General features: G+C 42.6%; 1 protein-coding gene across 2 annotated transcripts in view; it reads right to left on the bottom strand.

Moving 5' to 3' along the window:
• The window catches only part of dars1 (aspartyl-tRNA synthetase 1), a 29,045-nt gene extending 9,066 nt beyond the window's left edge, over positions 1-19,979 (bottom strand). Inside the window, exons 1-9 of one of the 2 annotated variants that reach the window (XM_070914129.1) lie at positions 19,867-19,979; positions 16,832-16,934; positions 12,091-12,120; positions 11,657-11,714; positions 9,988-10,080; positions 8,672-8,774; positions 4,105-4,207; positions 3,462-3,542; positions 907-966 (exon numbers count right to left, since the gene is read on the bottom strand). In XM_070914129.1, the coding sequence (XP_070770230.1) occupies positions 907-966; positions 3,462-3,542; positions 4,105-4,207; positions 8,672-8,774; positions 9,988-10,080; positions 11,657-11,714; positions 12,091-12,120; positions 16,832-16,934; positions 19,867-19,889 (654 nt within the window). In that variant the 5' untranslated portion in view covers positions 19,890-19,979. Of the gene's footprint in view, positions 1-906; positions 967-3,461; positions 3,543-4,104; positions 4,208-8,671; positions 8,775-9,987; positions 10,081-10,331; positions 10,393-11,656; positions 11,715-12,090; positions 12,121-16,831; positions 16,935-19,866 lie in introns of those variants that run through there. The other variant, XM_070914130.1, reaches the window with a different exon arrangement.
• Between the last annotated feature and the right edge of the window lie 945 nt (positions 19,980-20,924).

Genomic DNA, 20,924 nt, shown 5'->3' on the forward strand with positions numbered 1-20,924 from the left:
GGCGAAAATTGGCTACATGTGAGTCCAGCTGTCTTATACAAACTAAATTAAAATGAGCACAAGTAAACTTTTCCACTGTGTTTAGTGTCAAGCACCTTATCTTTAAGGATGGTCAAGTTACAAGGGGAGTTCCATAGGAACTAAATTATCATCGGAGGAGGTTTATGGTTCCCTTTTGGAGCGTCTGTCTGCCAGTGTGGGAACCACTTTATAGCTTCGCTGGGCTCTAACGCGCAAAACTGATGACAGACCCGAGTCCATGAGCTCAAAGTGCACAGTGTTACAGAAACAGGTGTTGTTGTGAGGCTTGTGAGCTACGTGGCTCGGTGCTGTGGTGTTAGTACCTTCCTGCCTGCTGCATCATACACGTGGGAGGCACAGATCAAAACAATGAGGCACTTTGTGGCTCGGCTGCTACTGCAGCTCGCATAGGTTTAGCACATCTCCCACGCTGCAAAAGATTCATAGCATCGGCCCACTAAATCTCAGAATCTGCTTTTCACTTTGGAGGTGCAGTGGTTTGCTTTGCATTTTGAAATACTAACAGTGGCTTATAAGGTTGTCCGCTTTCCCTTTCATGTAAAACATTGCTTTACATTTCTCCTTTAATTGTCTGAACTTTTTAAGTTGCCTATATTCCAAGATAAAATGTAAAAGATTACATTAACTTTATTGTTACTATGCTCTATGGCAATTGTAAATTTAAAGGAGATTAATAAAACTGAATTAATGGTGGATAACTGGGCCACAAGCGACCAACTTAAACAGGTGTGGCCTCAAATATCTAAACCAACAGATTTTTTCATTTTGCAGAAGCCTCAAAAGTCACACCATGTCACTTGCGAGATATATAAAGACAAACACTCTGCAGGCACTTGTTTTTCCTTAGCTGTGGGAGCAACTTACCCTGAGATCAATCACCCTGTTGTCCAGCTTGGTGTCCTGGTTGACTGTGGCTCTGCCTTCCTGAGGGCAAACAAAACACAAATCACATCACCAAAAACCCCCAGACTATGAAATATTCAACAATGTAACTGTTCCTGTCCTGCTCTCTTCACAGGAGTGTTTGTGCCCAGTGATGGGTAAAAGCTTTTTTATTTCCTAAAATATAAGGAAACGTGCAATACTTGTTTTTTGTATAAAAATCCTAGTTCACATATCAGCTATCAGCAGCTATCAGCAGCTCTAAAAACTAAGCTATCAGCCTGCAAAAACTATAATTGGTCTGTATGTTGTGCTTCCCAATTAAACTAAAGCACTGAGCACTCTACAACCACCGTGCTCTTACAGCTTTAACACCAACAAGTAAAAAAAATACAGTTGCTTTGTTCCTTACAGCAACTATTACAGGGTCAACTGCAACAAAAGACATCTGCAATGTGAGACAACAGGGCAATAAAAGAGAAGAGAAAAAAAACAAATGAAAGAGTAAATGTTTCATCACGGGAGGAAAAAACGCTTCCAGGGTCATGGATGTCAGGCTTCCTCTGAGGACCCGCTGGGGTTTGAGCTAATAGCCTGGGTAGCCACATCCTGCTCCAAACAGCCCCACGCAGAGGGACAAAGGTTAGACGAGCAGACAGTCAGATAGACAGGGCTGTTAAGGCCCGTGTCTCCCGGGAGGACAGGTGCTGCTACAAGTGTGTGACTGACATGTTGAATCCCAGCAGAAAACACCTGGGATGCTGCTGCAGCTGCAGAGATTGGCTTACTGGATAAACACAGATGGGCTCTCAGCTGTCTCTGGTTTGGTGACACCCACATATTGATTTGCTCATGATACATATATAAAATAATATCTTAATATAACATTTTATATTGGATAAGATAGATCCAGTAGCTGTTGGGGTGTGGCAATTCATTCACTGCATCCATTACAAAATGATGTTAATAGAAAGGTTGGCATCAAACAGCTGTGGCTGCGACTTCACTGGTAATCAACATGAAACACTTTTCTTCTCAAGGTCATTATATAATTTCTAACGTTACTGATTTCAGCATTTCACAAACAAGCATGTCAGCCAAAGAGAGTGACCACACATTTTCAAGTGTGTCCCACCATAAGTCAGAATTATAGCAACATTTCAGTTTCCAAAAGATAAATGGACAGCTTGATAACATGTCTGCAGTATGAAATCTTTATAAAGCTGCACTCAAGTGCAGCAGGAACACTACTTAAACATCCAACCACCTGTTTAAAAAGAGAGACAGCACTTCCACTGGCAACTTCAGAGGCTGCCGCTAGTTCTTCTAGCCAGCTAAGTGTTAGTGTTGTCAAAACACAAAGCCTACTGCAGTAGCTGTTTGCACAGATCTATAGTTATTGAATGGTTATATAATTGTCAATAATACATAATGGTTCCAAATATACAAAGCTGACTTCTAAAGAAAAAACAATCACTCTTGAATTGAACCACCGACCAATCTCACCTGTATCGAACTGGCTTGCTGCTAAGCCTGCGATTCAGAGCCCAAAACAACAGCCTCAAAGTTTAATAACCACCTAAACTTTGGGTGGGAAAAATAATGACTTCTTAAATGCATCACGATTCTCTCAAATGATTCTGCATCAATGCACAAATCTCCTTAATTGGAATTCAGAGAGCTCCCTAAACCCTGGCTGCCGCTCTTTTACACACACACTGCGTGATGAAATCACAGTTTGCATGAAGACGAGTGAGTCAAACGGGGTAATATTACTCACTGAATGTGATGTTAATCAGTGTGAGCCATTCTGCTCTCGATCTAGTTTAATTCAACCAGGTTCAATTACCCAATCCTTGACTCTGCCAAAAACAAATCTCTATTCTCCTTTCTGACGTCTCCTCTCTGTGAAGGACAAAGTTAGTTCACAGCACGGATATGCCACAATGTTGCTGTTCATATACAGATAAATTAAGGCTTAATTGTTTATTATGGTGTTGTCATTGCATAGTCAGGCCAAAACTATCCATGCACGTTATGAGTCAGGGGGACTGTTACACACACACACACACACACACACACTGAAAGTCAGTTTCTGCTTCTCACGCTGAACTGTTGATGTAAGAATTTTAATTAAAGCATTAAAGAGTCTGGTTGTCTTATGGGCATTACATGCTGATTCTTTTCACCCGACAGTAAACACTTTCACCTTAAGAATGCACCACACTGGGGAGGTTCATGCGATTCCATTCCTAAAGTCACCTAAATTGTTGGTGGTTGGATTTTGTCTTTTTCAGACAAAACACAACACATAGTGGATCCTTAAGGGGGCCTTAAATCTACCTAATGCCACTTAAATGTCCTACATGCTGTGTGAACTCCAGTGCGTTGCTTCACTGAAAAAAATGAATAAGATCAGTATTGGGTGTCAGCCAATACTTCACATTAGTGGGCACAGTGGAGAAAATAGCGGTGAGGATCTTGGGCGAGGTGTGCCTTTCTACGCCCTCTCATCCGTCCCTACATTTCATCCTCACCTCTTCCCCCTCTCCATCAGGCCTGACAGCATCCTCCAGCTGCAGGGGGAGACGAGGCTCTGCCTGGCTGACGACAAAAATCTGAGGGGGGGAGAGAAATAAAGAGCATTAAAATACAGAGGGTGACAAACCACCAATGTTTCCATTAGATGTTCAGAAAATGGAAAGTACCTGGAGTCCACATACAGACTTAAGAAATAAAAGTGAAAGACTGACAGCCCCGTCTGTTAAAACCTCATCTATGTGTGAGTGAGAGACTATGTGTTAAAACGAGTGGGTTTCCAGGCTGCTAACAGTCATGTACAGGTGGTGGATACAAACATAAACACCTGTAGAATCTCCTGTGGACAAGAGTTAAATGCAGAGTGCATTACTGTGTGTGGGTTTAAACCGGTTTATGACACCTGTGTAGTTCCTGTGTGAGGAGATGTGTACATACCTGCTTGAATGATATGAATCATGGATGTTCCATTGTCTCATATATATGTGTGCATGCAGGCAAAATCTACATCTTTGTATGTTTATATTTAGATATGTAGGAGAACTGCGGAGCCTAGAAAGGGACTGTGTGTGTGTGTGTGTGTGTGTGTGTGTGTGTGTGTGTGTGTGTGTGTGTGACGAATGCAGTGAAAAGTATGCCCACCCTCTCGATGTGGAGCTCCACGTCCTGCTGGGAACAGCTCTCAATCTTCTGCTCCACTTTCCTCACCAATGCCTCCACGTCCACTATGCTTTCCTTGGTGATGCTGGTGGAGACAGTTGGGAGAGTTGAGTGTAAACAACAGATACAAACTCATCAGTGTGGGAGGCTAACTACGTGAGAACAATATTTCCATTTAGCTGTGACTGATGCTTGCGGACAAGCATTTTCATTTTTCATGGTCTGATGTGCAGGGGGTGGTGTGTGATATGAGTGAGTGGTTTTAAATTGGGTGGTGTGACAATGAGAAGCTTTCTTTTTTCCTAAAGCCCCACACATACTAAAAACACAACTGCAGCCATGACATTAACTAATTGGGGGAAAGGCTCAAATTGAGATACCACAAGCTTGTGGGCTTTCGAAACAAAATCGCTATCCCTCTTTCTTTTCTCAACACAAACACACGTCTACTTTCGTTTGGCTCAAATCAACAGGTTACAGCGGGGTGGAAAATCTTCTTCTGTTTCTAAACATCACTTATTTTAGGCAAATTTGGCTGTCTGTTGAGGAACAGACCAAAAATACACCATTACACCGCAACTTTACTCACTTCAAAATCAATTTTGGGACCCTGAAATGATTCCTGTCTCCACTTATAGAAAATCTCTGCGTCTGGTGGCATCATACTGTGATTTTGAGAAGTATAATGGCCCCACTTGACCCAACTGTCTATCAAATGGAGTGTGTGCACTATTAAACCAGCACCAGCTCATTACAAGGCAGATGACAGGATACATTATAGTAATGTCATCATCACATAGTTCCAGTTCCTTTAATCATTTTGTTGCCGCTTACATCATCTTGTGAGCTCCTGGGAAGTACCCAACTCCACTACAAAAACAGTTTGATGTTGACCCCAGGGGTAAGAATCCCCCTATAATACACAAAACAATGCACCATCTTCCTCCACAGGTTCCTGACTCTAAACCAAGAGCGATCAGAGATATGAGGAACAACACTGACCGTCACGCTGCGAGAGGCCAGATGGGAAACCTGCTGTAATCCTTCCCTCCTCCTCATTAAAAAACAGTAATGAGGGACTGAGCACTGGGGTATTGCTGCTCCTCAGCCCCACAACAGCTGCCGCCGTAGTCCTTCCCCCTCGAGCAGGAGATCAGTTAGATAAATAAATCCCCACATTAATAACCTCCGCTGCATGGCCCCGAGGCTGGTGACAACACATTCAGAACACACTGAGGGAAACGGAGTGATTTACTCAAGACTGAGAGCTGACAATATCACACGGAGATGAGGAATACGACTCAGAGAGAAAAAGGGAGAGAGGCTGCTTTCCCACTGAATCAATGTCCCCAGAACATTCAGTTTGCTCTTGACGTTTACGGGTCAACACGTTGACCGGCTCTGTGACCCTGCTTACAAACTGGGTTTAACGTGGGCCCAATATCACTCGGAATGGGTACCACTGATGCTAGACTAACTTCTGTTACAACATTATATAGAATATAGAATTAAGAGGATTACTCTCTGATTACTCTACTAAACCTGTTGATACTTTAAATGTATTGTTATGTGCTAGTATAAAATGTTACAGAGATCATTTAACTCTGGCCATGAAAGACACATATTGACCATTACTTCAGCAATAAGAGGCGTCTAGACAAGGTAAGTGCCAAACATTACCCTCAGAACCTGAGATCTCACTCAAACTCGTATTATACTGCCAGACTTTCAACCAGTTTATTGGATGAGGCAAACAAAAAGACGGCCAAGAAGCAAAGAGCCTGATGAAACCAAGGCTGCAAAAACAGGCCTGCTGCAGAACAGACTGGAGTAGATCAACATCATGGTTTCCCTGTCGCATGCAGGACGCCTGCTACTGATTGATGTCCCTGTTACATCCAGAGTAAGGGGAGCCACTGAGATGTTGCTGTTAGTGTAATTTCTGAATAAAGCAGCAACTATGACATTTCATTCACCTCCACTGTGTTGGAATGGAGGCAGAAATCCCAGCAACAGATGTCTCAAACTCTCCACACAAATAAAAAGAATCTGCATAGCTTCATAACAGTAGTGGTAAATGGGACGACATTTTTTTTAAATGTGGGTGAATCTATCCTTTAAAGTACTTACAGCTGATCTTTTACACAGTACTGAATGAGGGTCTCACACACACCACAGGGCATGCTATGATTATTTCAAACATACGCCCTGACTGCATCGGGTGATTCAGGACTGCATTAAACCTACAAACTTCACAGTACGCAACAATCAGACGTGATTGTTGTTATTCCAGTTTTAGAAACCAAATCTGCCACAGGTCCCTTCTGCTTTAAGCTCGGCAATCCTAAGGTACTTGAGCCTTGTGAAAGCTGCAGAGCCTGAAGATCACTTAATTAAATAGTGTGAGTGAGGAGGATGACTTGGATATACAATATGTCAAACGAGACTTTCTGAGCAATGTCATCACTGCCATCGCCATGGTCATGAGAGGATTTACTTGTAATCCAGGGTTTTACTCAGTTTGTCAATCATCACAGCCAAGTGTGTGAAACTATAAGGGCCAGAAAGGCACAAGATCTGATGGTCCCTGGCCTGTTCTTAAAGATTTAAATATAAAAAAAGCACATAACATTTTGATCCAAGCAGCAACGCTCAGGAACCCTCTTGATAAATCGTTACACTGCAGTGTGACTTTGCCATTTTTGAGTTTTGATGTAAGACCATGTTGCCTTGGCAACCATGTCATCACTTTTCACTTAGGTTGCAATGTATTGCACAACAAGCTAACTGCCCAACCACAACATTGCAAAACCAGATTGAAAAACTGCTGCCAAATAAAAGAAATAATCTGACGGTTACAAAGATATATTGAAAAGTGAGTGATGTCCCCACAATGTCCTGCAACATAGCAGCAAACTTTCTACTATATTAAACAACCTGCAGTTTGAAATCACTTTCTTCTTTCAATTTCTGAAGCTACAAAGCACTGCAGGATAACAGACAGCTGAAGCTGAATCTCAAGGACGGCTTGGAGCAGGTCAGCTGAGGGACTGAGAGGAACTGTGGCGTGGTCAGGGGATTCTGACACTTCTAACAAAGTGGGGTCAGTGTGTTCAGGCAGCAGAGGTCAAGACCCAGGTCAGAGCGACCTCACTCTCATTAGAAGAATGTCCTGGATTTAGTTTCCTGTGAACCTCAATATGCTGCAACCACCCGCCAAGAGGCTCCTAGGGTCTCATTTATGAAACATGAGTATACTGATGTGTGTAAATTGGTAATTTATGCACATTTTGGTATTCAGAAAACATTTAGTACCTCCGACTTGTTTACATTATGTCTCAGGCAGGTGTGTACATAAACTCCATTATTGATAATTTACTTCTTTCCTTAGGGCTTTCGTGTTTTTACATAAAAACATGTACTGAATGTTTTCGTATGTTTTCTCAAAGTATTAAATGAATTACAGAAACATTTATTTTGTTGTTTGATGTAGATGCTATGGATTGCACCCACTTTTAAATTCTTTAATACAGACGCTGTTTTGCAGCTCAGTCCTAAATGATTGGGGGAAGTGAGAAGCCGAGGAGAGACACTTGGCCTCAGCGCCGAGTATGAGGTCACTGTCTGGAACAATAAGTAAGCCTGACACACATCCCAATGATGTTTGACACTGCTTTGTCAGTGATGTGCTGTTTAGTTAACAGTTTTATTAAAATCAGCTTCTCTGAGAGGATGAAACAGCATAAGCTTGTCTTCGGTCTTAATGGCAGCTTTTTGTGAGGCTGTGAGGCTTTCACAGCTGCTACTTAACAGGAGGCTTATTTTAAATACAGCAGCAATCTCTGCATTGCTTAAGTTCTTTATTATCCAATGTCAAAACTAACTGCCATTTCAGTCTGGCAGATAACAGTTGTGGGTGTTGCCTTTTGCCTAACTTAGCAATATCTGAGGTGGTGGCCAGTTAAGCAATACATGATAATTAAGGTCTTCCCCATTTACAAATATAGTGAATTCATTAAGCAATGGTATTACTGGAAAACAGATGCTTCCAAACATCTAATGAATGCGTATGTTTTAATAAATTACTTAAATGTTGCTCATACATAAATGCTTTATAAAGTCCAAATTTAGAATTATTTCACAAAAGTGCTCCTGTGCGAACATCAAATGTTGGCCTGAGGTTGCATTATTATCATCACCCCCCCCAGAACTTTTAATAAAGTGCATATCCGCTGATAGTCATGTTCATTCATAGACTACCAGTAATGGGCTACAACTTGGCTGCTAACATGACTAATGATGCTTGGCTCTTAAGTATTTCTTCCTCCTCTGCTCCAAGCTGCTGTATCTGCCATCTCTACAGGAACCGCTCCATTAAAACACTGCTGTATCCCGCCCTGCTAACAGCCAGCTTTTGTTGTGAAGTGAAAAATGATTGATTCCACCTCACTCAGAATGTGTGAAAATGGAATGGTGGATGATTAGGGCCCAGGATTTTCCCACCATTGTTTGTGCCGCCTCTGACAGGAAGAGCAGTCTCAGTACTCACTTTGCTGCAAACTTGACCATCTGCTTGCTGGCACGATCTCCCACTGCGACCAGCGCCTGCACGTTGAACTGCTGTTGACGCAGAACCAAGAAGCATTGCTTCCCTAAAAACAAAACAACAACAATAGACAGTGCCGGGCTGTTAAGATCCCTTTCGTGCAAGCTTAGCAGGCTTGTCACAATAAAAGCTTGGGCGCCCTCTCTGACGCAATGGATGTTCGTTCAGTTAGAATTCTACGTGTGACTCCGGGTGAATAAGGTACCCCCCAGCTGTAAGGATCTTTCTTGTCATCTACAGGTAAAGTGTCAAACATTTGTGAAAGGAGCCTTCTCTTTGAAGAGCACTGTTTGGAGAAAGAGTGATTGCTACCTTCCTAACACACACACACACACACACACACACCTAGGAAGAGTGTAAACAAGTTAGCCAACAAAAACTCAGGGCAGTAGACAGTCGGACCACCCAGGTACTTTGATGTTTGTTGCCTGTGAAACGGGGGGGGGGGATAACAGCAATGCCAAAATCCCACCAACAGATGCACCTCATCCCAGACCAAATCAGGATGTTATTCTGCTCACACGGACATCCTTACAGCGAGCAGAGAGAATGAAGACATGAGTGGAGGGGAAGTGACTCTTGACTCTGGAAGTTATCTTGAAGGGAAATGGCTAAAAGATCATCAAGACTATTGAGTTTATTTGCAATCACACGTTTAGCACAGCAGCAAAAAGGCTTGCTGTTTCATACAGAGATGTAATAACCTGGCAAACGGAGTAGGTTCATTGTATTCAAATAGAGCTACTTCATGGTTGCTAGTAGCTGGAATCTGACAAATAGAGGTTATCTGAGCTTCCAGTTGGCAGCGACAAGCAAATCTGACAATGATATCAAAAACACCCTCAGGTTGTCAAACTCTGCTTAACATGGAAGGGATGGAAAAGACTACTCTGTAAGTGTCTGCACAATCCCACAGAGGGAAATTCTGGAGAAATTTTGAAATTTTACACAGGAGGTATAGTTTTGGTGTGGTGTGTATGTTTCAGAACTTCAGTATTGATCAGCCTGAAGAGAGTGATGTCAGTCATCAGGGTCATGGGAAATCTAAAAGCAAGTCAAAGGCAGCCGTGTTGCAGTTTGGCCTTGAAGAGAAGGGAGTGACGTGGAGAACTGGCCCAAGGGCAGACGCGTCAGACATTTCAGTATAGCACAGCAAGGATTTGCACAGAGGTCGTCTAATCTTGGCCGTTTGTGTCTTTCGCACAAAAGAAAGTCTCTCTAAGCTGAAAAAGGTGAATAAAGATGGGGGGTGATCTCACCTTTGGCTCTGCTGGTGTGGACTCGGGCACGCAGCCAGATCAGCTGGTCAGCCTTCTCAGGGGTAAGGTTTTGGACCCGGACCAACGCCCTGTCTGGCTCACACACACACACACACACACACAAAAGTATTACTTCAAAGGACTTTTCTGCCTCTATTTCCCCACCTCTGTGCAAAGAAACTCACACTCCTCCCAACCCCCCTGCACACTCCCAAAGGCAGAAAGAAATGTGAATAAGCATGCATGTGCGTGTGTAGACGTACACACAATAAAATGCTCAAATTACAGACGTGCCTAATAAATAAGACACACTAGGAGGCCTGCTGAAAAGCTGTCTAACTCACCCATTCTCTGTGGGCTTCATGACAAATTGACTCTAGTTTCACCTGTGTCACTCAGAGGCATGCTTTCTCCTTATTATCAGCCAGCAGAAGAAGCAGACACTGAGGCTACACCAGAGAAAACAGAGCCGCCCTTTTGGCTGAGAACTCTGCGTCAACCCACATGAAAGCCTCACCCGTGCCCCCCCCCCCCTCCACCTCAAACCCTGTCCCAATGGCTGGGCTTGGCATGCAGGTGAGGGAGGCCCTCACTTTGTTTGTTGCCAGTGGAGCTGAAACAGCATCCAGACAGATGGACGACCTCGACAGGTCCGCCTGCTGCCTCGTTCATCCGGGAGTTATCACACACTATTAGTTACTGCAATTATCGCTGCTGCAATCGTGACGAGCGAATAGACCAAAGGCATTTTTCATGATGTTTATCAGCTGTAATCGAGTTATCTGTGACTTTTGACAGCCAGACTAAGGTAATCTGAGACGTTCTGGATCAGGGTGTCATCTTGTATCCAAACATATCATTTGAGAATTGCTGCACGTTCTCTTTTTCAGGATGCCATATATTTTCCATCATGTTTATTTCTTCACCTCGAGAGTAGATGTTAAGCCGTTTAACCCTTTGTACCAAAGTATCCATGTTCAACCGGCGTTTCACAATGCGGAGCTGGCCCATGCGTGACTTTTAGTCAGCCACCTGACCCTGATCTTGACCCGACCTTGCTACTCTAGCCTAGTTTACAAATCACCAATCTTTTTTTTTTTTTTTTTTTAATTAACCCAATTGAAAGAAAATTATAATACATGGCCAAGCGATCTTCTTTCCTTGGTAAGAGAGCGCCAAATACATAAAAATAAAATGACAGCAGTTTGTAAAGTAGTTCATTTTTTCAGAGATTATTTTGTGGATGAGACTTCCACTTCTGCTCTGTGTCAGATGATTGATAGGAAATTGAGAATAATACACACAGATAAGAAAGAAAGAAACTCAACACTGGTGCCTTGAAATAATGTTAAAATGTTCGTTTAAACCAAAAGGAAGTCTTTGTGTTGACTGCGTATACTGTATCATCTTATTTTGTGAGTCTGTTTTTCACACTTTGTGACAATGAATTAATTAATTCTTCTGAAATGCATTATTCAGTCACTATGCTGACCTTGTACAGACACAGGAGAGTGGCAACACAATGAAATATACAAAATGGGTCTATATGGTCAATAAACTTCAAGAGCAGACAAATATAAAATGAATCTTCATCATCTATTTATTATGTTTCTGTGTTGAGAGCATGTTTGGTTGGCCGCTGGGTGAAGGAAGTAGCTTTCATACTAACCCAGTTTCTGTTGGGACTGGACCATAGCTGACACACCGTATCGGTCCTTGGCAAAGTCCTGAAAGAATACAAGCATTACGTCTTAGCAGTCAAGATCAGTAATTTCATCAAACAGCTAAATAAAACATCCCACTGCTTTTAGCGTGTGCGCATCAACTCTCTATTGTTCTCAAAAGGCAGCTCTACCACTTTGACTTCATAAGCGTCAGTCTGTCTACTACATCTGAGACAACAGACAGACAGACAGAGCAGATAATGAGGCTTATCACGATCTTAGGGAGAAAATTGTCGGGAGACAAAACAGAGTTCAGCGTGCAGGCATTTGCATACAAACTGTTGCAAAGGTGTGAAAGCAGAGGTAAAATCAAAGTCAGACAAAAAGGAAGGCAACTGGTCTCAGAGGATGAGTACTGTGATCCATAGGGGATACTTACATCTTCCTCCGTGCTTTGTTGTTCGGCAGCCTGAAACACAAAAAGACGACGGGGGGTTTAAAGGCCATTGCAAATAGCCAGGAAGTAACAACAAGAGGACTATCTATTAAACTCAAAACATGAGAGATGTTCAAAAACATTCCACTTCAAATGGTGCAACTTGAAACGTTTTGCAACAACAGTCATGTAAATTGTGTTTTCATCTTGTGCTATCAGAGATTTGAATAAAATTAATAAATCATAGCTCAGTCGCGGAGCTAAGCCTCAGATCCCTGGAATACACAGCTCTTCTACGCATTGCTCAAACACATCATAGACAATGAGTAATGGCAGCAGGAGATATTGCTTTATAATAGAAACAGCGTAAGTGGACAGATTCTTTATCTCTGCACTGCCTTGGCAAAGTTACAATTCCATTTTCTATGCAAATTGATATTGGTGTGTGGAAATGGCTGGTGGCGGTGGAGTGAATTGGAGTCGCCCATCCTTGATATGATAATCCAGTCACGTGATGGATGATATTGCTCAACTGAATATAGACCTGCTATAGCCTTGCAGTAACTGACCCACACCGGAGCCACTAAAGTGACACGTGTCAGCACAAAAAAAAGTGCACAACGGCAAATAACATGGCCAAAGCTCACTCAATAAACATTCAACTCAGCTTTCAGGTCTTCCCCTAGGCAATGCTTACTATGCCACACTGAAATAGGCAGCGATAGCCCGTGTATTAAACACCTGCTTCTTTCATGAAACATGCTGACTGGATGAATTCAGCTGGAAGACAGGACACTTTGATGCTCTCACCTATAAAAGCCACTTGACACACAGGGTTATAAATAGTCTGGGATAAGCCAGTGTCGAGCTAGATGACACATTTTCTAACAATGGATACAGATTTCCTAATTTTTGCTGCAAAGTGTGCTTTAAGTGACGAAAGAGGACGAAATTTAGGGATGCACCGATCCTGATACTGACCATATTAACCTAATTGGATATCAGGCCAACGTTACCTATTCACATTAAATACTGAGCTGATACTTTAATCCACATCTGTGACTCATCACTTCCTGCGTGGGCTTCACAAGAAAATATATTTTAATGTGAAAGCAGTGGTCAGCCGTTTTTGTGAAACTGGATGTGTTGACTATGCCATCACAGTCACCAAAGATATTGGGGGGTTTTCTACACGCGTGTTCTCTGCACTTTTTCCTCTGAAAGTCATTTGGAAACACTGCACCAAAGAAAACCAAGGACTGTGGTTAAGTCAACAAACTTTTAGCCACTGGAGTAAAAAAACCCAAAGGAGGAGCCACGTAATGTTAGGTTAGCAGGTAACTTTTCGGGTATGTTTTTGTACACAGCGCCAGTAATACTAGAGCATCTGCTGGTAACAGATTTTTACTTGTTATCAGAAGATATCCTGAGTTTGGGTATTGGCATCCGTACCGGAAGAAAAATAAAATCAGGTCAGTCCACCTCCAAAGTTTATAAAATCTCATAAATATCTAAAACCAGTTCACTGGTGTCACTTCCGATATGTTTATGACACAAAAAATGTGGCACTCCATTTGTACAGTGGAAGTACAGAAGTACTTCAGCACTGGTAACTGGTCCACATGATTTGTTGGATATAAAGAAACATAGTCCTCAGTTTGCAAACATTGTTGATGGTAACTCTGTCGAGTGTGGCATGAAGGATTTTTGAGACCTACACTATATTGCCAAAAGTATTGGCTCACCTGCCTTGACTCGCATATGAACTTAAGTGACATCCCATTCTTAATCCATAGGGTTTAATATGACGCCGGTCCACCCTTTGCAGCTATAACAGCTTCAACTCTTCTGGGAAGGCTTTCCACAAGGTTTAGGAGTGTGTTTATGGGAATTTTTGACCATTCTTCCAGAAGCGCATTTGTGAGGTCACACACTGATGTTGGACGAGAAGGCCTGGCTCTCAGTCTCCGCTCTAATTCATCCCAAAGGTGTTCTATCGGGTTGAGGTCAGGACTCTGTGCAGGCCAGTTAAGTTCATCCACACCAAACTCTCTCGTCCATGTCTTTGTGGACCTTGCTTTGTGCACTGGTGCACAGTCATGTTGGAACAGGAAGGGGCCATCCCCAAACTGTTCCCACAAAGTTGGGAGCATGGAATTGTCCAAAATCTCTTGGTATGCTGAAGCATTCAGAGTTCCTTTCACTGGAACTAAGGGGCCAAGCCCAGCTCCTGAAAAACAACCCCACACCATAATCCCCCCTCCACCAAACTTTACACTTGGCACAATGCGGTCAGACAAGTACCGTTCTCCTGGCAACCGCCAAACCCAGACTCGTCCATCAGATCGCCAGATGGTGAAGCGCGATTCGTCACTCCAGAGAACGCGTCTCCACTGCTCTAGAGTCCAGTGGCGGCGTGCTTTACACCACTGCATCCGACGCTTTGCATTGCACTTGGTGATGTATGGCTTGGATGCAGCTGCTCGGCCATGGAAACCCATTCCATGAAGCTCTCTACGCACTGTTCTTGAGCTAATCTGAAGGCCACATGAAGTTTGGAGGTCTGTAGCGATTGACTCTGCAGAAAGTTGGCAACCTCTGCGCACTATGCGCCTCAGCATCCGCTGACCCCGCTCCGTCATTTTACGTGGCCTACCACTTCGTGGCTGAGTTGCTGTCGTTCCCAATCGCTTCCACCTTGTTATAATACCACTGACAGTTGACTGTGGAATATTTAGGAGCGAGGAAATTTCACGACTGGACTTGTTGCACAGGTGGCATCCTATCACAGTACCACGCTGGAATTCACTGAGCTCCTGAGAGCGACCCATTCTTTCACAAATGTTTGTAGAAACAGTCTGCATGCCTTGGTGCATGATTTTATACACCTGTGGCCATGGAAGTGATTGGAACACCTGATTTCAATTATTTGGATGGGTGAGTGAATACTTTTGGCAATATAGTGTATATTGTGTGAAAGATAAGATAAGATGAACTTTATTTATCCCACAGCGGGGAAATTTCAAGTCACAGCAGCAAAAACAGAAAGGTGCAGAAACACACAGCAGACAGCACTGTGTCAATAAAAAACAGAAGTATTTTTTAAAAAAACAATATACATATAATAAATACAGATATAAAAAATAACCCTAACCCTACACGGAAAATATAAAATATGTACAGATGTGCAGATTTATGTACAAAATGATGTAGTGCTGTTAAACAGTCTTATAGCAGTAGGGATGAACGACCTGCGGTAGCGCTCCTTCTTACACCGTGGGTGTAACAGTCTGCTGCTGAAGGAGCTGCTCAGGGCCTCCACAGTGTCGTGCAGGGGGTGAGAGGTGTTGTCCATGATGGATGTAAGCTTGGCCAACATCCTCCTCTCCCCCACCTCCTCGATGGAGCCCAGCGGACAGTCCAGAACAGAGCCGGCTCGCCTAATCAGTCTGTTGAGCCTCCACCTGTCCCTGTCCGTGCTGCCCCCCCACAGCAGACCACAGCATAGAAGATAGCCGAAGCTACCACAGTGTCATAAAAAGTCCAGAGCAGTTTCCTGCACACACCGAAGGACCTCAGCCTCCTCAGCAGGTGGAGGCGGCTTTGGCCCTTCTTGTACAGGCCTGAGTGTGGTCAGACCAGTCCAGTTTATTGTTCAGGAGAACACCCAGGAATTTGTAGTTCTCCACCACCTCAATGTCCAAACCCTGGATGTTCACCGGTGTGATACTGGATGACTTCCTCCTAAAGTCGATCATCATCTCCTTCGTCTTGCTGGCGTTGATGTGAAGCTGGTTGAGCTCACACCAGCTGACAAAGTCGCTGATGACCTCCCTGTATTCCAGGTCGTTCCCCTCAGACACACATCCAACGATGGCAGTGTCGTCAGAGAACTTCCGGATGTGACAATTGACAATGTTGTGTCGAGAGAACCGTACCCTGGGGGGCCCCCGTGCTGCAGACCACCACATCAGACACACAGTCCCAGAACCTCACATACTGTGGTCTGTTGGTGAGGTAGTCGATTGTCCATGAAGCCAGGTGACGGTCCACTCCCACTCCTTCCAACTTCACCCTCAGCAGTGCTGGCTGGATGGTGTTGAAGGCACTGGAGAAGTCAAAGAACATGATCCTCACAGTGCTTCCAGTGTTTTCCAGGTGGGAAAGGGATCTGTGTAGTCCGGGACGGTAAGCAAACTGGAGGGGGTCCAGCATTGTGCTCACCAGGGGTCGCAGGTGTTTGAGGAAAGGACCAAAAACTCCTGCACAATGTTTATAACATTTTTGTTTCTTTGTTGACAATGTTGATAAATCAGGTAAAAATTTGACCCAATAAAGGTCTGAGGGGTTTGACAGTGTGTGGGAGTTTTGGTTCTTTCACAGTCAGAGTTCATGATCTGACACACCTGTCCACAAGACTTTCTGAAGTGTAAGAACGTTGTAGTGAGAACATGCACTTACATGAGCATATATATCTATATATATATAGATATATATAGATATATATATTAGTCTTGCACTTGGTGTAGAAGAAAATAGCACTTTGTTTGGGTGGACATAAACAAAGCCAAAATGACAGGAATACTTAAACAATGGATACTCTCACCCCCCCTGTGGCTATCCAACCCTCCTGGACCCACAATGCCCAGCAGAACCGCACGTCACAACCTTACCAGCTGTAAGAGGGGGGACGGATGTCAAACAACAAACCAGAAAAAGAAACAAGACAAAAAACAACACTGACCAGCTTGGCCTGTTTCTCAGCCTTCTTTGCAGCTTTCTCCGCTTCCTTCTGCTGTTTCTTTAGGCCTTTCTTTGACTGAGCCTGCTGCTCCTCCTCCGTCGCCCTGAAACAGGAAGAGACACACAACATAAACATTTAAGTCAACTTCCACCTTCTATTTCTCCTGCATCCCATGAGGAAGTTATTGACTGCCTGGGAAAATTAATTCAGAGCCATCGCCACCTCCAGCTTTTAAGTCTGCGCTACCTTTAATCCCATTGTTATTTCAAACAAAACAGCCATAGCCTGTGTGACTGGAGGGATGGGAGTTTGGAGAGCGGCTAAAAGCAGAGATGCCAGAAAGTAAGATTAGCTAGATAAACACTAGGGCTTTAAGAAGACAGCAGTCTCAGCAGCACTTTCAAATCCATTATAGAATTTGTGAAGAATACAGATCATCTGATTATGATAACATTTCGCCTTATCTGAAAGGAAAGGTGTCTTTATTTGCTAAATGAAACTGTCACACTACACAGCACAACACAGTGTCAGTGCTGATAAGCGTGTGGCATTTAAAGTGAGGTTTGTTTTGTGGCAGCAACAGGACAGTAGACTTAACACAACACTACGCTCTTATCTTGATGTAACACAATCATGAATGAACATTAATCTAATTTATGAATGTAACTAAGTTAAAACTGATAGAAACCTTGGATAACATCATAAACAGCCATAAATGCGTGGTAGTGAAACAGTCTGACAGTAGACCACAAGTTCACATAGTGTATTTGATTTTAACAATAATATTTAAGAACACTACTTTTATTATTAGAAATTAGAAAAACTGCCTTTGAAAGCGAAAACAGAATAAAGTGAAAGTGATTTATCCTGGTCTACATCAGTGCAACACTAGGAAAGTATTTGTGGCTTACTGAGGACCTGGTGTGCAAATATTTTAGGTCAAAGACCAAAAGGCTGAACAAGATAAAGCTGCAATAAACCAGGTGATCACAGACTTCATATTAGAAACAGTCTGAACGTTGCACTTCTCCAAATCAGACTTGCATCCGCTGTTATAAATGTGTGCTAAGACTGCAGATGAATGAGTGCTGTTTGTTTTTTTCCCCAATAAGCAGGTGTCTAGACCTGAAGGAAGCCTTGGAGCAATGTCGGAGCTGCTCCTATTTAGTCACAGGAAATAACAAAGACCAAAGGCCAACTAGAAATAGAAATAGAGCCTAAACAAGAAACAAAAATCACAACAGATGATCTCCTTGTCTTCCAAGGGAGGACTTCAGACCAGGTTTTACACTTCCTCCACAACCAAAGTTAAAACCAACCCCGCTCCAACGACTTGCAGACAAATCTCTTATGAGATCTCTCTTCATCATGAATCTTAATACCAATTTAGGCTGGACTACAGTACCATACTTCTCTGTGACACCTGAAATAAAATTATTATTCCATCATCGATTACTGTTTTGAAAGAGCATAGCCTCAGCATTAAACAAACAAACAACCGCAAACATAGGCTACATATGAGTAGCCTACTGCTAACTTGCGTTATAACCGTGTTATGAACCTGAACTACACCGAGACAGAGTGTGGAGGAGATTAATAAAGATGCACTCGGGCTGGTTTATTTATATGTTCCAGTTGAATTTGTTAAAACTGGTTCGGCAATCTTTTTTTTCCCCTCAGGCAAGTGCGATCAGTCTTACTGTCTGGAGCAGCTGTCCACAAAACGCCTACACTCTGCTCTTGAATCAGTATACAAACAAACTTTGTGGTTGTCCATTCTTTACACAGTGCAAATTTAATTCTTCACTGACAAACGACTATATGTCACACAGTTAAACGTCCAATAGCTTATCCCATTTGGCAGCTGACAACGATCAGTTTACTGAATAACACGTCATAATGACACCTGTCCAACAGGTGTAATCATAAAAGGACAATAAATGGATAGAACGGTTGCACATTAAAAAACAAGTCTATCTACGAGGCTTGGTCATCTGAAGTACATCAAGTTTCCAGGACAAGTGAAAGCTCTTTACATTACAATGCAATCCAATGCAGAAGCCCTGCAATCTTACATTTGTGAAACAACAAAAAAAAGTGTTGACAGGGTTTGATTCAATTCACTGGTAATTGTTGAAGCTACTATTTGTGGTGTTGTTGGTTTGCATTATATTGTCAGGTGTTTAGAATATTTTTGCTACTCTCTATTTCTAACCTCGACAAAATATTGGAAACGACTCCTATTATAATGCAGTCCAGAACCATACAATTGAAGCAAAACACAAATAACTAAAGTAGTAATCTCAAACGAGAGCATTTTAAATAGGTTAATGAAGTATTTAGTGGAGGGCTGGTATATTGCATTGTATTACATCATACAAGATTTCTATTTGTCTGGTCACTCAGTGTATTTTGTGCAATAAGTTTAAAGTAACTTAGATTAACTTATTTGGCCCCAAACATTCCTTCATGTCTATAACTCCAACTTTAAACTGAAAACGAAGTGGCCCATGACCAGAGGGGAAGGAGGCCATATTATCTATGCAAATACACTTTGCGATATCTGGTATTAATTCATTCACATTCCAACTTTGAGTCGGCTACCAATAGCCAACTAGTATAAAGTCTGACTTATTTTCATATTAACAAAGTTATAATATGCCGAATTCACCAGACACCTAAAAAAAAACTTTCAGCATCTTGTATCTTGTATTTCTAGCTGTGGAAATCGCACATTGAGCAAGGCCATTATAAACTGAGCGACTCTTTCATTGAATTTGGTGCTCAAAGAGCACAAATCAAGACTGCAGGAAAGTGTGTGCATCGTGTGTTTAGGTGTATATTGCGGCTATTTAAACAAAACTTTATGATGCATTTACTTGAACTGTCAGATGATGCAATCTGCTGCATGTTTAGGTCATGCTAGCTAGTTGCTATCCGTACTACTGCTAGCATGCGCTAACGTTAAACCGCTACGTGCTGGCGATGCTGTGACACGTGACTTATGACATGCACAGCTTTCACTCCATTCTTACCCCTGGACTTCCTCTTTAGTCATGTCGAGCTATCTTCTTGGAGAATGGGGACAAAATGTTTCACGGCTGTCTGACAGGGAGAAGCACCACATCAGCTGTTCACTGCATGGACGGCTAAAGGAAGGAACGGACTGTTTAAACGGAGCACCAAATCACGGAAGCTTTGGCTTCCGGCTAGAAACGAACGACTGAAATGTAGTTCCGACTGACTTATTTTGTTCAGGTCTGCACAACGGGTGGACAAAATAATATGAACACCGAATGTAAATGGCTTTAACTTTGTTAGCTTGATCATAATCATACATACTGCTATGACATGGATTTGCAATCAATTTTAAAACACATTTTGGAAATAAGTAGACTACCGTGATAAGTGAGGTTTGTAAACAGCATGAGAAAATGGACAGGGCTTCCAGAAAGGCTAATCATGCATCTACAAAACTACAATAAATAATAATAATAATAGATTAGGGAGGTACAATCTTTTGTGTATTTCTGTTAACAAAACAAAACACATGCCAAAAAATACTAGGAAAAGTTATTAGTACACAGCCACCTTGGACTAATTGTATGTCTAAATTATATTGATTTCATGGTCCCTGAATGCTGAAAAACCTTACAATCCAATGCTAGGCACGTCAATATTAGTGGGTGATTACAAGAAAAATTACATTTTAAAATACTTAAAGTAAGTAAATCAACATTTCAGACCTACAGCAACATGCGCACAAACACCTGAACACATGGTGATAGAACTGGTACTAACTCATGACCACCATGTGTGGGCTTTTTTACATATCCACATGAACACTAAAAGAGACACTGCATGAAATTACTTTCACGCCTTGGGTTGAGTGCACTAAGTGCATCCAGGTATCCAGTGACCTTTGCAGGAATGGCCACGCACAGTGAGTGACGGTGGTTTGAATACAGTGGGGAGTCATCAAAGCTTTTCTCAGGCTGTTGGCTACAGGAGCTCCTGATGCAGGAAACAGCCTTCCTGCTGATCACTTTCCAACCAAAACAATGTAACCATTAGTGGAGCAGGTCACTGCCCA

The sequence above is a fragment of the Enoplosus armatus genome, chromosome 11, assembly GCF_043641665.1.
Source record: "Enoplosus armatus isolate fEnoArm2 chromosome 11, fEnoArm2.hap1, whole genome shotgun sequence".
Classification (NCBI taxonomy): Eukaryota; Metazoa; Chordata; class Actinopteri; order Centrarchiformes; family Enoplosidae; genus Enoplosus; species Enoplosus armatus.